The 17,636-nt window shown below is 41.7% G+C and overlaps 1 protein-coding gene across 1 annotated transcript in view; it reads left to right on the forward strand.

The window, feature by feature from the left end:
• Nucleotides 1–17,636, forward strand: part of LOC106582188 (ephrin type-A receptor 6) — a 218,615-nt gene that overhangs the window by 129,030 nt on the left and 71,949 nt on the right. The window contains exons 6-7 of the mRNA XM_014165015.2: nucleotides 10,580–10,735; nucleotides 16,449–16,784. Coding sequence (XP_014020490.1) covers nucleotides 10,580–10,735; nucleotides 16,449–16,784 — 492 coding nt within the window. The remainder of the gene's footprint in view (nucleotides 1–10,579; nucleotides 10,736–16,448; nucleotides 16,785–17,636) is intronic.

The raw sequence follows: 17,636 nt of genomic DNA on the forward strand, positions 1-17,636 counted from the left end.
TGTAGAGCGGGATGGGGAATGTGAAGTAGTAATATAATCTATGTAGAGCGGGATGGGGAATGTGATGGTACTGTTGTGTAGTAGTAATATAATCTATGTAGAGCGGGATGGGAATGTGATGGTACTGTTGTGTAGTAGTAATATAATCTATGTAGAGCGGGATGGGAATGTGATGGTACTGTTGTGTAGTAGTAATATAATCTATGTAGAGCGGGATGGGAATGTGATGGTACTGTTGTGTAGTAGTAATATAATCTATGTAGAGCGGGATGGGAATGTGATGGTACTGTTGTGTAGTAGTAATATAATCTATGTAGAGCGGGATGGGGAATGTGATGGTACTGTTGTGTAGTAGTAATATAATCTATGTAGAGCGGGATGGGAATGTGATGGTACTGTTGTGTAGTAGTAATATAATCTATGTAGAGCGGGATGGGAATGTGATGGTACTGTTGTGTAGTAGTAATATAATCTATGTAGAGCGGGATGGGAATGTGATGGTACTGTTGTGTAGTAGTAATATAATCTATGTAGAGCGGGATGGGAATGTGATGGTACTGTTGTGTAGTAGTAATATAATCTATGTAGAGCGGGATGGTAATGTGATGGTACTGTTGTGTAGTAGTAATATAATCTATGTAGAGCGGGATGGGAATGTGATGGTACTGTTGTGTAGTAGTAATATAATCTATGTAGAGCGGGATGGGAATGTGATGGTACTGTTGTGTAGTAGTAATATAATCTATGTAGAGCGGGATGGGAATGTGATGGTACTGTTGTGTAGTAGTAATATAATCTATGTAGAGCGGGATGGGGAATGTGATGGTACTGTTGTGTAGTAGTAATATAATCTATGTAGAGCGGGATGGGGAATGTGAAGTAGTAATATAATCTATGTAGAGCGGGATGGGGAATGTGATGGTACTGTTGTGTAGTAGTAATATAATCTATGTAGAGTGGGATGGGAATGTGATGGTACTGTTGTGTAGTAGTAATATAATCTATGTAGAGTGGGATGGGGAATGTGATGGTACTGTTGTGTAGTAGTAATATAATCTATGTAGAGCGGGATGGGGAATGTGATGGTACTGTTGTGTAGTAGTAATATAATCTATGTAGAGTGGGATGGGAATGTGATGGTACTGTTGTGTAGTAGTAATATAATCTATGTAGAGCGGGATGGGAATGTGATGGTACTGTTGTGTAGTAGTAATATAATCTATGTAGAGCGGGATGGGGAATGTGATGGTACTGTTGTGTAGTAGTAATATAATCTATGTAGAGCGGGATGGGAATGTGATGGTACTGTTGTGTAGTAGTAATATAATCTATGTAGAGCGGGATGGGGAATGTGATACTTGTGTAGTAGTAATATAATCTATGTAGAGCGGGATGGGGAATGTGATGGTACTGTTGTGTAGTAGTAATATAATATATGTAGAGCGGGATGGGAATGTGATGGTACTGTTGTGTAGTAGTAATATAATCTATGTAGAGCGGGATGGGAATGTGATGGTACTGTTGTGTAGTAGTAATATAATCTATGTAGAGCGGGATGGGGAATGTGATGGTACTGTTGTGTAGTAGTAATATAATCTATGTAGAGCGGGATGGGGAATGTGATGGTACTGTTGTGTAGTAGTAATATAATCTATGTAGAGCGGGATGGGAATGTGATGGTACTGTTGTGTAGTAGTAATATAATCTATGTAGAGCGGGATGGGAATGTGATGGTACTGTTGTGTAGTAGTAATATAATCTATGTAGAGCGGGATGGGAATGTGATGGTACTGTTGTGTAGTAGTAATATAATCTATGTAGAGCGGGATGGGGAATGTGATGGTACTGTTGTGTAGTAGTAATATAATCTATGTAGAGCGGGATGGGAATGTGATGGTACTGTTGTGTAGTAGTAATATAATCTATGTAGAGCGGGATGGGAATGTGATGGTACTGTTGTGTAGTAGTAATATAATCTATGTAGAGCGGGATGGGAATGTGATGGTACTGTTGTGTAGTAGTAATATAATCTATGTAGAGCGGGATGGGGAATGTGATGGTACTGTTGTGTAGTAGTAATATAATCTATGTAGAGCGGGATGGGAATGTGATGGTACTGTTGTGTAGTAGTAATATAATCTATGTAGAGCGGGATGGGGAATGTGAAGTAGTAATATAATCTATGTAGAGCGGGATGGGAATGTGATGGTACTGTTGTGTAGTAGTAATATAATCTATGTAGAGCGGGATGGGAATGTGATGCTACTGTTGTGTAGTAGTAATATAATCTATGTAGAGCGGGATGGTAATGTGATGGTACTGTTGTGTAGTAGTAATATAATCTATGTAGAGCGGGATGGGAATGTGATGGTACTGTTGTGTAGTAGTAATATAATCTATGTAGAGCGGGATGGGGAATGTGATGGTACTGTTGTGTAGTAGTAATATAATATATGTAGAGCGGGATGGGAATGTGATGGTACTGTTGTGTAGTAGTAATATAATCTATGTAGAGCGGGATGGGAATGTGATGGTACTGTTGTGTAGTAGTAATATAATCTATGTAGAGCGGGATGGGAATGTGATGGTACTGTTGTGTAGTAGTAATATAATCTATGTAGAGCGGGATGGGAATGTGATGGTACTGTTGTGTAGTAGTAATATAATCTATGTAGAGCGGGATGGGGAATGTGAAGTAGTAATATAATCTATGTAGAGCGGGATGGGGAATGTGATGGTACTGTTGTGTAGTAGTAATATAATCTATGTAGAGCGGGATGGGGAATGTGATGGTACTGTTGTGTAGTAGTAATATAATCTATGTAGAGCGGGATGGGAATGTGATGGTACTGTTGTGTAGTAGTAATATAATCTATGTAGAGCGGGATGGGAATGTGATGGTACTGTTGTGTAGTAGTAATATAATATATGTAGAGTGGGATGGGAATGTGATGGTACTGTTGTGTAGTAGTAATATAATCTATGTAGAGCGGGATGGGAATGTGATGGTACTGTTGTGTAGTAGTAATATAATCTATGTAGAGTGGGATGGGAATGTGATGGTACTGTTGTGTAGTAGTAATATAATCTATGTAGAGCGGGATGGGGAATGTGAGCTTGTGTAGTAGTAATATAATCTATGTAGAGCGGGATGGGGAATGTGATGGTACTGTTGTGTAGTAGTAATATAATCTATGTAGAGCGGGATGGGAATGTGATGGTACTGTTGTGTAGTAGTAATATAATCTATGTAGAGCGGGATGGGAATGTGATGGTACTGTTGTGTAGTAGTAATATAATCTATGTAGAGCGGGATGGGAATGTAATGGTACTGTTGTGTAGTAGTAATATAATCTATGTAGAGCGGGATGGGAATGTGATGGTACTGTTGTGTAGTAGTAATATAATCTATGTAGAGCGGGATGGTAATGTGATGGTACTGTTGTGTAGTAGTAATATAATCTATGTAGAGCGGGATGGGGAATGTGATGGTACTGTTGTGTAGTAGTAATATAATCTATGTAGAGCGGGATGGGAATGTGATGGTACTGTTGTGTAGTAGTAATATAATCTATGTAGAGCGGGATGGGGATTGTGATGGTACTGTTGTGTAGTAGTAATATAATCTATGTAGAGCGGGATGGGAATGTGATGGTACTGTTGTGTAGTAGTAATATAATATATGTAGAGTGGGATGGGAATGTGATGGTACTGTTGTGTAGTAGTAATATAATCTATGTAGAGCGGGATGGGAATGTGAAGTAGTAATATAATCTATGTAGAGCGGGATGGGAATGTGATGGTACTGTTGTGTAGTAGTAATATAATCTATGTAGAGCGGGATGGGGAATGTGATGGTACTGTTGTGTAGTAGTAATATAATCTATGTAGAGCGGGATGGGAATGTGATGGTACTGTTGTGTAGTAGTAATATAATCTATGTAGAGCGGGATGGGGAATGTGATGGTACTGTTGTGTAGTAGTAATATAATCTATGTAGAGCGGGATGGGAATGTGATGGTACTGTTGTGTAGTAGTAATATAATCTATGTAGAGTGGGATGGGAATGTGATGGTACTGTTGTGTAGTAGTAATATAATCTATGTAGAGCGGGATGGGAATGTGATGGTACTGTTGTGTAGTAGTAATATAATCTATGTAGAGCGGGATGGGAATGTGATGGTACTGTTGTGTAGTAGTAATATAATCTATGTAGAGCGGGATGGGAATGTGATGGTACTGTTGTGTAGTAGTAATATAATCTATGTAGAGCGGGATGGGAATGTGATGGTACTGTTGTGTAGTAGTAATATAATCTATGTAGAGCGGGATGGGAATGTGAAGTAGTAATATAATCTATGTAGAGCGGGATGGGAATGTGATGGTACTGTTGTGTAGTAGTAATATAATCTATGTAGAGCGGGATGGGGAATGTGATGGTACTGTTGTGTAGTAGTAATATAATCTATGTAGAGCGGGATGGGGAATGTGATGGTCTGTAGTAGTAATATAATCTATGTAGAGCGGGATGGGAATGTGATGGTACTGTTGTGTAGTAGTAATATAATCTATGTAGAGCGGGATGGGGAATGTGATATGTTTTAGTAGTAATATAATCTATGTAGAGCGGGATGGGAATGTGATGGTACTGTTGTGTAGTAGTAATATAATCTATGTAGAGCGGGATGGGGAATGTGATGGTACTGTTGTGTAGTAGTAATATAATCTATGTAGAGTGGGATGGGAATGTGATGGTACTGTTGTGTAGTAGTAATATAATCTATGTAGAGTGGGATGGGAATGTGATGGTACTGTTGTGTAGTAGTAATATAATCTATGTAGAGCGGGATGGGGAATGTGATGGTACTGTTGTGTAGTAGTAATATAATATATGTAGAGCGGGATGGGAATGTGATGGTACTGTTGTGTAGTAGTAATATAATCTATGTAGAGCGGGATGGGAATGTGATGGTACTGTTGTGTAGTAGTAATATAATCTATGTAGAGCGGGATGGGAATGTGATGGTACTGTTGTGTAGTAGTAATATAATCTATGTAGAGCGGGATGGGGAATGTGATGGTACTGTTGTGTAGTAGTAATATAATCTATGTAGAGCGGGATGGGAATGTGATGGTACTGTTGTGTAGTAGTAATATAATCTATGTAGAGCGGGATGGGGAATGTGATGTACTGTTTAGTAGTAATATAATCTATGTAGAGCGGGATGGTAATGTGATGGTACTGTTGTGTAGTAGTAATATAATCTATGTAGAGCGGGATGGGGAATGTGATACTGTGTGTAGTAGTAATATAATCTATGTAGAGCGGGATGGGGAATGTGATGGTACTGTTGTGTAGTAGTAATATAATCTATGTAGAGCGGGATGGGGAATGTGATGGTACTGTTGTGTAGTAGTAATATAATCTATGTAGAGCGGGATGGGGAATGTGATGGTACTGTTGTGTAGTAGTAATATGAGTGGCATGTGTACACACAGCTACACACGGATAGTGAGACTAGTCCTGTTTTCCCTCTGCCCAGAGAAAAGCAATATGGAGGAAGAGTTTTTCCATCAGGGAAAGTAGATATCTGCTTTTTGTGGAAAAGGATCATTCTCCATATGCGAGTCTACCACATCTCAGCTCCACAATATGTCAATCTTACCACGTTACGCACACACACACACACGCACACACACACACGCACACACACACACACACACACACACACACACACACACACACACACACACACACACAATGCTATCCAGCTACATCCCAACACCCTGATAGCTCATCCCCTGCCTGCATCGCTTCACACTTTCTATGATTTCAAGAGCTGAACTATTCTGCAACATTTGTTGATGTGGTTCTGCTAGTAAATGCTGCAGAATTGTGCTCCTCTTGGAATCGCTGCTCTTCGCCGCCACGAGAAGTCCACGAGAGATCCATCGCCCACCGTGCTGAGAGCACAAAGATACAAACATATACACACACACACACACACACACACACACACACACACACACACACACACACACACACACACACACACAACATATTTAGACAGACACAATCCCACAAACACACACATACTCCCACACACACACACACACACACACACACACACACACACACACACACACACACACACACACACACACACACATATAGACAGACACACTCCCACAAACACATATACACACACTCGCTGTACATCTGTTCTGGGCTATGCCAGAGCTGTCATGCTGCTCTTGCCAGTTCTGGTCCAGTGGGTGGAGAACCCGGTCGGTCAGTTCATCCAGGGCCCAGAGCCCAGCCTCAGAGGTTCTGTAGGTCTATCTTGGTTGTGTGGTGGTTGTGGTGGATGACTTCCAGAGCTCGTTAACCTTGGGAAGCAGGCCCAGATTCAGCCGAGCCCCTGGGCCCACGTTTTAGGGTATGATCCTCACTTAGAACGCCCCCCTCTCTGCCCAATGCTGTCCAGCACACACAAACCATGCATGCACACACACACATGCATTTGCACACTTTGGCTCTCTACCTTCACCATCTCTCTCTCTTTCTCTGTCTGTGTCTGAGTCAAGGCTGATGCAGGGTTTTGTGTTACTTTCTGGTCTGGTATAGTCAGTGTTACCACATCAACAACAACAGAGCCCAGGAAATAGTCTTGCCACGATGGAACAGACATGATTCATCCATGTTAACTTTCATTTCAATAGCAGTCATTACTTTGGGTTGATAGCTGTATTGTTAACTCAGCAAAAAAAGAAACGTCCCTTTTTCAGGACCCTGTCTTTCAAAGATAATTCGTAAAAATCCAAATAACTTCACAGATCTTCATTGTAAAGGGTTTAAACACTGTTTCCTATGCTTGTTCAATGAACCATAAACAATTAATGAACATGCACCTGTGGAATGGTCGTTAAGACACTAACAGCTTACAGATGGTAGGCAATTAAGGTCACAGTTATGAAAACTTAGGACACTAAAAGAGGCCTTTCTACTGACTCTGAAAAACACCAAAAGAAAGATGCCCAGGGTCCCTGCTCAACTGCGTGAATGTGCCTTAGGCATGCTGCAAGGAGGCATGAGAACTGCAGATGTGGCCAGGGCAATAAATTGCAATGTCCGTACTGTGAGACGCCTAAGACAGCGCTACAGGGAGACAGCACAGACAGCTAATCGTCCTCGCAGTGGCAGACCACGTGTAACAACACCTGCACAGTATCGGTACATCCGAACATCACACCTGCGGGACCGGTACAGGATGGCAACAACAACTGTCCGAGTTACACCAGGAACGCACAATCCCTCCATCAGTGCTCAGACTGTCCGCAATAGGCTGAGAGAGGCTGGACTGAGGGCTTGTAGGCCTGTTGTAAGGCAGGTCCTCACCAGACATCACCGGCAACAACGTCACCTATGGGCAGAAACCCACCGTCGCTGGACCAGACAGGACTGGCAAAAAGAGCTCTTCACTGACGAGTTGCGGTCTTGTCTCACCAGGGGTGATGGTCGGATTCGCGTTTATCGTTTATCGAATGAGCATTACACCGAGGCCTGTACTCTGGAGCGGGATCGATTTGGAGGTGGAGGGTCCGTCATGGTCTGGGGGCGGTGTGTCACAGCATCATCGGACTGAGCTTGTTGTCATTGCAGGCAATCTCAACGCTGTGCGTTACAGGGAAGACATCCTCCTCCCTCATGTGGTACCCTTCCTGCAGGATCATCCTGACATGACCCTCCAGCATGACAATGCCACCAGCCATACTGCTCATCTGTGCGTGATTTCCTGCAAGACAGGAATGTCAGTGTTCAGCCATGACCAGCGAAGAGACCGGATCTCAATCCCATTGAGCACGTCTGGGACCTGTTGGATCAGAGGGTGAGGGCTAGGGCCATTCCCCCCAGAAATGTCTGTGAACTTGCAAGCGCCTTGGTGGAAGAGTGGGGTAACATCTCACAGCATGAACTGACAAATCTGGTGCAGTCCATGAGGAGGAGATGCACTGCAGTACTTAATGCAGCTGGTGGCCACACCAGATACTTACTGTGTTACTTTAGATTTTGACCCCCACTTTGTTCAGTGACACATTATTCCATTTCTGTTAGTAACGTGTCTGTGGAACTGGTTCAGTTTATGTCTCAGTTCTTGAATCTTATTATGTTCATACAAATATTTACACATTATGTGGTTATGTGGTTAATCAAATACCTATGTTATGCATTTAGCAGTCTTTTCAATTCTGGAGAGCTCATTCTAATGCAGCCGGCTGCAAGATTTTAGTACCTGTGTTGTTGTTGTCGTTAATGTTGTTTTATTGGTCCGTTTTAGCAGGAGGCCTTGGCCTATGTGTGGATGCGTGCGTGTGTGTTCGTGTGTGTGTGTCTCTTCCCTCAGCTGTTTGAGGGTCAGACAGAAGTATCATTAGTTGACAGTTTAAAACAGTTCTGCTGGGGGAATAACGGAGTGACAGTGTGTGAATCAAGGCCATGTATAAACCCATGCACTACCAGAGGTTAATGGCACAGCCAACCTTGGGCCGCTGCAGGGGGTGTCACTCATCATATTGATACTGCAGCCTGTGTTGGTGGAAGGGGCTTCTGCAGTGTGTGTGCGTGCGTGCGTCTGCGTGCGTGCGTCTGCGTGCGTGCGTCTGTGTGCGTGTTTGGGTGCGTGTGCGCGTGCGCGTGTGCGTGTGTGTGTGTGTGTGTGTGTGTGTCATGTCCTAATTAATCCCATTTGATCTGCGTGGATGTGGTTTCAGGGCTCCTGTAGGTTAATTTATCAGAAGGAGAAATGGAAAGACTCCATCCACACACACACACACACACAAACACACACATCAAGGCTTTCAGTACTTCAAGGTGAAGCCCTCAGATGGCTCAGCCTGTGTTACCTTGTTAAATCGATGGGCACTCTGACAACCCCAGAAGTGGAATTCTCCTCTGACTGCATACCTGGGGATAGTGTGTGTGTGTGTGCGTGTGGTACCATCGGTTAAAGGCTGAGAGGGATTTGAAAGGCCATTTGTCCCTGAGGTATACAGGCTTTAGGATCGGACTGCAGGGAGAGAGGGAGGACAGAGTGTAGGAGAAGAAAGGGAGAGAATAGAGGGATCTTTTTTCTCATTACTGCTTTCAATGTACTTCATTTTCCTAGTCTTTCTGGATATAAATCAGTAGAGATTAATTTCATCAGGTCAACAGATTGTGTTTGCTTGTCTAAGCCTATGTCCATTGACTGTGTAACAAATGTCCTGCCATTTGATGTCATCGTTCTTTCTCTTTTGTGAATTTGCTATCTCTGTGTCTGTTATCCTGCCATATACAGTTTAACCATATCTCTGTGTCTGTTATCCTGCCATATACAGTATAACCATATATCTGTGTCTGTTATCCTGCCATATACAGTATAACCATATCTCTGTGTCTGTTATCCTGCCATATACAGTATAACCATATCAATGTCTGTTATCCTGCCATATACAGTATAACCATATATCTGTGTCTGTTATCCTGCCATATACAGTATAACCATATCTCTGTGTCTGTTATCCTGCCATATACAGTATAACCATATCTCTGTGTCTGTTATCCTGCCATATACAGTATAACCATATCTCTGTGTCTGTTATCCTGACATGTATAACCATATCACAGTATAACCATATATCTGTGTCTGTTATCCTGCCATATACAGTATAACCATATCTCTGTGTCTGTTATCCTGACATGTATAACCATATCTCTGTGTCTGTTATCCTGACATGTATAACCATATCTCTGTGTCTGTTATCCTGACATGTATAACCATATCTCTGTGTCTGTTATCCTGACATAACAGTATAACCATATATATGTGTCTGTTATCCTGCCATACGTATAACCATATCTCTGTGTCTGTTATCCTGACATTACAGTATAACCATATCTTTGTGTCTGTTATCCTGCCATCAGTATAACCATATCTCTGTGTCTGTTATCCTGCCATATACAGTATAACCATATCTCTGTGTCTGTTATCCTGACATGTATAACCATATCTCTGTGTCTGTGATCCTGACATGTATAACCATATCTCTGTGTCTGTGATCCTGACATGTATAACCATATCTCTGTGTCTGTTATCCTGCCATATACAGTATAACCATATCTTTGTGTCTGTTATCCTGCCATATACAGTATAACCATATCTTTGTGTCTGTTATCCTGCCATATACAGTATAACCATATCTCTGTGTCTGTTATCCTGCCATATACAGTATAACCATATCTCTGTGTCTGTTATCCTGCCATATACAGTATAACCATATCTCTGTGTCTGTTATCCTGCCATATACAGTATAACCATATCTCTGTGTCTGTTATCCTGCCATACACAGTATAACCATATCTCTGTGTCTGTTATCCTGCCATATACAGTATAACCATATCTCTGTGTCTGTTATCCTGACATGTATAACCATATCTCTGGTCTGTTATCCTGACATATACAGTATAACCATATCTCTGTGTCTGTGATCCTGACATATACATATATATATAGCCATAAATCCCTCTTTCTCTCCACAGCGTGTCGACCAGGCTTCTACAAGGCGTTTACAGGGAACATCAAGTGTTCCAAGTGTCCCCCTCACAGTTTCAGCTATGGCGAGGGGGCTGCTGTCTGCCACTGTGAGAAGACTTTCTACAGATCTGAGAGAGACCCACCCACTATGGCCTGCACACGTGAGTATCATCAATCAATCAATCAATCAGGCAATGTCGTAATTGTCCCAGCAGCAGTCAATACACTCAGGGAGAGTACAGTACAGGCATATAGTGTTATATACTCTTGGAGATTACAGTACAGGCATGTCATGTTATATACTCTTGGAGAGAGTACAGTACAGGCATATAGTGTTATATACTCTTGGAGAGTACAGTACAGGCATATAGTGTTATATACTCTTGGAGAGTACAGTACAGGCATATAGTGTTATATACTCTTGGAGAGTACAGTACAGGCATGTAGTGTTATATACTCTTGGAGAGTACAGTACAGGCATATAGTGTTATATACTCTTGGAGAGTACAGTACAGGCATGTAATGTTATATACTCTTGGAGAGAGTACAGTACAGGCATATAGTGTTATATACTCTTGGAGAGTACAGTACAGGCATATAGTATTATATACTCTTGGAGAGTACAGTACAGGCATGTAGTGTTATATACTCTTGGAGTGTACAGTACAGGCATGTAATGGTATATACTCTTGGAGAGTACAGTACAGGCATATAGTGTTATATACTCTTGGAGAGTACAGTACAGGCATGTAATGTTATATACCCTTGGAGAGTACAGTACAGGCATATAGTGTTATATACTCTTGGAGAGTACAGTACAGGCATATAGTGTTATATACTCTTGGAGAGTACAGTACAGGCATGTAGTGTTATATACTCTTGGAGAGTACAGTACAGGCATGTAATGTTATATACTCTTGGGGAGAGTACAGTACAGGCATATAGTGTTATATACTCTTGGAGAGTACAGTACAGGCATGTCATGTTATATACTCTTGGAGAGTACAGTACAGGCATGTAATGTTATATACTCTTGGGGAGAGTACAGTACAGGCATATAGTGTTATATACTCTTGGAGAGTACAGTACAGGCATGTAGTGTTATATACTCTTGGAGAGTACAGTACAGGCATGTAATGGTATATACTCTTGGAGAGTACAGTACAGGCATATAGTGTTATATACTCTTGGAGAGTACAGTACAGGCATGTAATGTTATATACCCTTGGAGAGTACAGTACAGGCATATAGTGTTATATACTCTTGGAGAGTACAGTACAGGCATATAGTGTTATATACTCTTGGAGAGTACAGTACAGGCATGTAGTGTTATATACTCTTGGAGAGTACAGTACAGGCATGTAATGTTATATACTCTTGGGGAGAGTACAGTACAGGCATATAGTGTTATATACTCTTGGAGAGTACAGTACAGGCATGTCATGTTATATACTCTTGGAGAGTACAGTACAGGCATGTAATGTTATATACTCTTGGGGAGAGTACAGTACAGGCATATAGTGTTATATACTCTTGGAGAGTACAGTACAGGCATGTAGTGTTATATACTCTTGGAGAGTACAGTACAGGCATGTAATGGTATATACTCTTGGAGAGTATAGTACAGGCATATAGTGTTATATACCCTTGGAGAGTACAGTACAGGCATGTAATGTTATATACCCTTGGAGAGTACAGTACAGGCATATAGTGTTATATACTCTTGGAGAGTACAGTACAGGCATATAGTGTTATATACTCTTGGAGAGTACAGTACAGGCATGTAGTGTTATATACTCTTGGAGAGTACAGTACAGGCATGTAGTGTTATATACTCTTGGAGAGTATAGTACAGGCATGTAATGGTATATACTCTTGGAGAGTATAGTACAGGCATATAGTGTTATATACCCTTGGAGAGTACAGTACAGGCATGTAATGTTATATACCCTTGGAGAGTACAGTACAGGCATATAGTGTTATATACTCTTGGAGAGTATAGTACAGGCATATAGTGTTATATACCCTTGGAGAGTACAGTACAGGCATGTAATGTTATATACCCTTGGAGAGTACAGTACAGGCATATAGTGTTATATACTCTTGGAGAGTACAGTACAGGCATATAGTGTTATATACTCTTGGAGAGTACAGTACAGGCATGTAGTGTTATATACTCTTGGAGAGTACAGTACAGGCATGTAATGTTATATACTCTTGGGGAGAGTACAGTACAGGCATATAGTGTTATATACTCTTGGAGAGTACAGTACAGGCATGTCATGTTATATACTCTTGGAGAGTACAGTACAGGCATGTAATGTTATATACTCTTGGGGAGAGTACAGTACAGGCATATAGTGTTATATACCCTTGGAGAGTACAGTACAGGCATGTAATGTTATATACTCTTGGAGAGTACAGTACAGGCATGTAGTGTTATATACTCTTGGAGAGTACAGTACAGGCATATAGTGTTATATACTCTTGGAGAGTACAGTACAGGCATGTAATGTTATATACTCTTGGAGAGTACAGTACAGGCATATAGTGTTATATACTCTTGGAGAGTACAGTACAGGCATGTAATGTTATATACTCTTGGAGAGTACCGTACAGGCATGTAATGTTATATACTCTTGGAGAGTACAGTACATGCATGTAATGGTATATACTCTTGGAGAGTACAGTACAGGCATATAGTGTTATATACTCTTGGAGAGTACAGTACAGGCATGTAGTGGTATATACTCTTGGAGAGTACCGTACAGGCATGTAATGTTATATACTCTTGGAGAGTACAGTACAGGCATGTAATGGTATATACTCTTGGAGAGTACAGTACAGGCATGTAATGTTATATACTCTTGGAGAGTACAGTACATGCATGTAATGTTATATACTCTTGGAGAGTACAGTACAGGCATATAGTGTTATATACTCTTGGAGAGTACAGTACAGGCATGTAATGTTATATACTCTTGGAGAGTACAGTACAGGCATGTAATGTTATATACTCTTGGGGAGTACAGTACAGGCATGTAATGTTATATACTCTTGGAGAGTACAGTACAGGCATATAGTGTTATATACTCTTGGAGAGTACAGTACAGGCATGTAATGTTATATACTCTTGGAGAGAGTACAGTACAGGCATATAGTGTTATATACCCTTGGAGAGTACAGTACAGGCATGTAATGTTATATACCCTTGGAGAGTACAGTACAGGCATATAGTGTTATATACTCTTGGAGAGTACAGTACAGGCATGTAGTGTTATATGAGAGAGAGCAGATGAGGAGGAGGGTATGAAAGAGGGATGGAAAAGAGGAGGAGGAGGGCAGGAGAGGCGGATTGGGAGCGGGGAAGGTAGGAGAAGGACAGGAGAGGGTATAGGGAGCAGGGAAAGGTAGAGGAAGGTAGGAGGAGGACAGGAGAGGGGAATAGGGAGCAGGGAAAGGTAGAGGAAGGTAGGAGGAGGACAGGAGAGGGGGATTGGGAGCGGGGTTAGGCAGGAGAGGGCTCCAGCCTATTGTCCAGACAGACAGAAAGCTTGGCAGGACTGGAGGGTTTAAATCCCCCAGGCCTTTTAACACTGCCCCTCTGACAGCTGGCAGACTGCTCTGTACAGCACAATACCTGCACACACATACACAATGCCTGCACACACATAATGCCTGCACACACATCTACTCAATGCCTGCATGCACCTACTCTCACAATACCTCTCCCAGAATAACTTCACACACAATGGAGAAGCAGTCACCTTGATGATAAGCTGTCTGTAGTAGATAGTAGATGTTTGTCAAAGTGAACAATGGTATCAAAGTACACATGGCATTATAATAGCAAGGTTTTGTTTTTTAGCCATGTTTAAAGTGGATCTGATAGCGTTTTAGCAACATGAAATCGCATTACAATCTGTTCATATACACCCCCAGGAACATCATGGCACCGTTTTCTGACAAGTGAGCACTTAGATATGGTCATTTTCACGTTTCATAAATTCATAGAATGTTTGGAAATGATGTAGAGTAAGGTATTTGTGAAAATTCTATATCAGTATAGAGTGGGAAAGCGGGCATGGATTTTGACAATTAATAAACTGCAGTAATTAAAACCTAATAAAAAAATCTGTCTTATCCAAGACCAGAGTCTACGCAGACTGGTGCCCCATAGCCAATCAGAGCTACAGTAGGCCTATATGCAAATAAGCCATTTGCCACACGGGCCTGTCATCATTCACTTTGACCTGGACTGTGTGTTTACAGGCAGGAGCAACAGTAATACTTTAGACCATTAGAACGCATTCACCAAAAGCTCCAAAATACACCTGAATGGATTTCTGCCAGTAAGTAAATGTCTCCTCTTACGTTTGGGAACTTTACAGACCTATTGATCAAACAACCATAAAAAGGTAGGCTCTCTCTGCCTCAGTTATGCACATCAACAACAAGTTCAACACTAATGCTAGCCAGAGCAAGATGAGCTCAAATATAACGAGGGAACATTAGATAAACACTCAAACTTTTTCAGCTACTTGGCCATCGAAATTGCACTGATAAACAATGGTGAGTAGTAGCCTGCTGGTCCCACGTTTTGACAACTGAATGGGAACTTGCCTGCCCGCACATTTGATCAATGCCAAATACATTTGATTGACGACTAAGGGTGCGTTTGTAAATTGCCTTCAGTATGTCAGAGTGCACTCTGGGTTGTTCGTTTAGAGCACACTGCACTATTGACACTGGACACGCTGGCCGAGGAGTAAGGTTGATCTGAGCATTCCTGACAATGGCAGTCAAACACCCAAGCTAACTGTCTAAAGTTGGCTAGCTTCCTTGCTACTTCCAGAGACAAATGAGAGAACACCTCGTTCTGACCATTTTATTCGCCCTAGCAGAGCTGGTTAGGCTGTTTGCATGTTATCTAGACTGTGCTGCTGGTAACAATTGACAGGGGTCATATTCGGCGGTGTTGCGTGTTCATAAATTCATCAGTTATCCTTCACTCTTAGATGAGAGTTCTCTGAAATTGGATTAGATAGCCAGAGTGAATTTACGAACACACAAGATATGCTAACTGGATAACAGTTGTTAAAGTTCAATAAAGCTAGCTAGCAAAGCGATTCATATGTATTGCTAGCTAACCAAATGACACCTGCATCTCTAGCTGTAGCAACCAAAAAACAATGAGGGGAAAAAGTCAGTCACTCGCCCACTCCAATGACATGACATCATCCCAGCAGCTAGCTAGCAAACATTAGCCTCCACGTTTTTAGCTTGCTAAATTAATAGATACATAAATAGTTACGCTAGCCACATTATGACTGACTTGTTATCATTGCCCTTGCTAGTTTGATTATATTGACATTCCCAGCCTTAGTTACATTCGGCCGTTTTGGTCCAAAATATTGAGTCATTGAAACTGAAAAGGTGCATCCTGAATGGAGGCAGCTACAATGTACCAGACCAGCTGTGATTTACAACCTGAAAATATTTTTGGGACTACCAAGAAATGTATTGGTGAATTACATTAATCATATATTGAACTGCATCCATATAATCTACCAACAATGCCTTAGTGTACGTCATGGAATGTTGAGTCAAATAGAACCTATTTTAAAACCTCTTATAAAGTTAGTTTTGTAGTATGAACTGGGAATTTTATATTTTTGATTGATGTGACTGTCTGTTTGTTTCTTATCTGCAAAGGAGTTAAAACGCTGTCTGTTCCACTTAAAGTGGAATAACATTTGCCTGTTCCCTTTCAATGTGTGCTATACTCTTTATTTGGACTCATACCACCACAAACTATAGAGATGTTGAGGCAGAAACATGATCAATCAACACGAAGCTCTCTCTCTATTCCAGGTCCCCCCTCCCCTCCTCATAACGTGGTCTTCAACCTGAACGACACCTGTCTACAGTTGGAGTGGTCTCCTCCCAGCGACATGGGTGGTCGCAAGGACCTGACCTATAACGTGCTATGTAAGCGATGCGGCCCGGAGCCCGACCAATGCCAGCTTTGTGGGGAAGAGCTTCGCTTTGTGCCCCGCCCCCAGGGCCTGACTAACACCACGGTGACGGTGATGGACTTCTCTGCTCATGCCAACTACACCTTTGAGATTGAGTCACTGAATGGAGTGTCTAAGATGAATAACTACCAGAGACCTGTGGCCTCCATCACTGTCTCCACCGACCAGGGCGGTGAGTACACCTATACACTGACCTCTAACCTCTGACCCTGAACCTGTCAGACATCACTGTCTCCACCGACCAGGGCGGTGAGTACACCTATACACTGACCTCTAACCTCTGACCCTGAACCTGTCAGACATCACTGTCTCCACCGACCAGGGCGGTGAGTACACCTATACACTGACTAGGGTGTCCAATTAAAAGACATCTTTTACCAACATATGTTAATTGTGTATCTAATCCTCTAAAACCAATGGTCCAAACCTCATGTCTCTAGCATAATCCGTTCAAAAGGTATTGGAGTTTTTACCCCTGTAGGATGGCCAGAATTAGGGGGACTAAATCAATGGAGGCAAGAGAAAAAAAGTGGTAAAAAAATCAGGAAAATTGCATCGTGTTAGCTAGGCTGGATTCTGTGCAAGAATGAAGGCTACTGACGGTCTAAAAGGCTCACTTTCCCCATTGAACTCATCTTTCTCTTTGAATCCGCGGGACAGAAAACAATATAGAGGTCAAATGGATATCGATTATGACATTTTAGTGTACGCTTTTGATATTATTTCGAAACTCCTTTTCTTTTTCGAAGATGTCAACGGAGCACTGAGCGAATACCAAGCTTTTTATTCTCGAAGCCTTTTACATTTAATTCAGCTCGCGTCATGCTAATTTAGCTTTTTGCAACCCGCGGAAACAACTTTGAAGACGACAACCACAAAATGGTAAATCCTCAAAAGTTGTTAGGAGAAACCTTCACTGCTATGGCAACCAAGCTCGGCGCGTATTATTAGATGTATTAGGTCACCAAATCCAACTCTGGATGCGATGTTGATGATATGTCAGAGAAAGACCCCACTGAATGAT

The sequence above is a fragment of the Salmo salar genome, chromosome ssa21 (genome assembly GCF_905237065.1).
Source record: "Salmo salar chromosome ssa21, Ssal_v3.1, whole genome shotgun sequence".
Classification (NCBI taxonomy): Eukaryota; Metazoa; Chordata; class Actinopteri; order Salmoniformes; family Salmonidae; genus Salmo; species Salmo salar.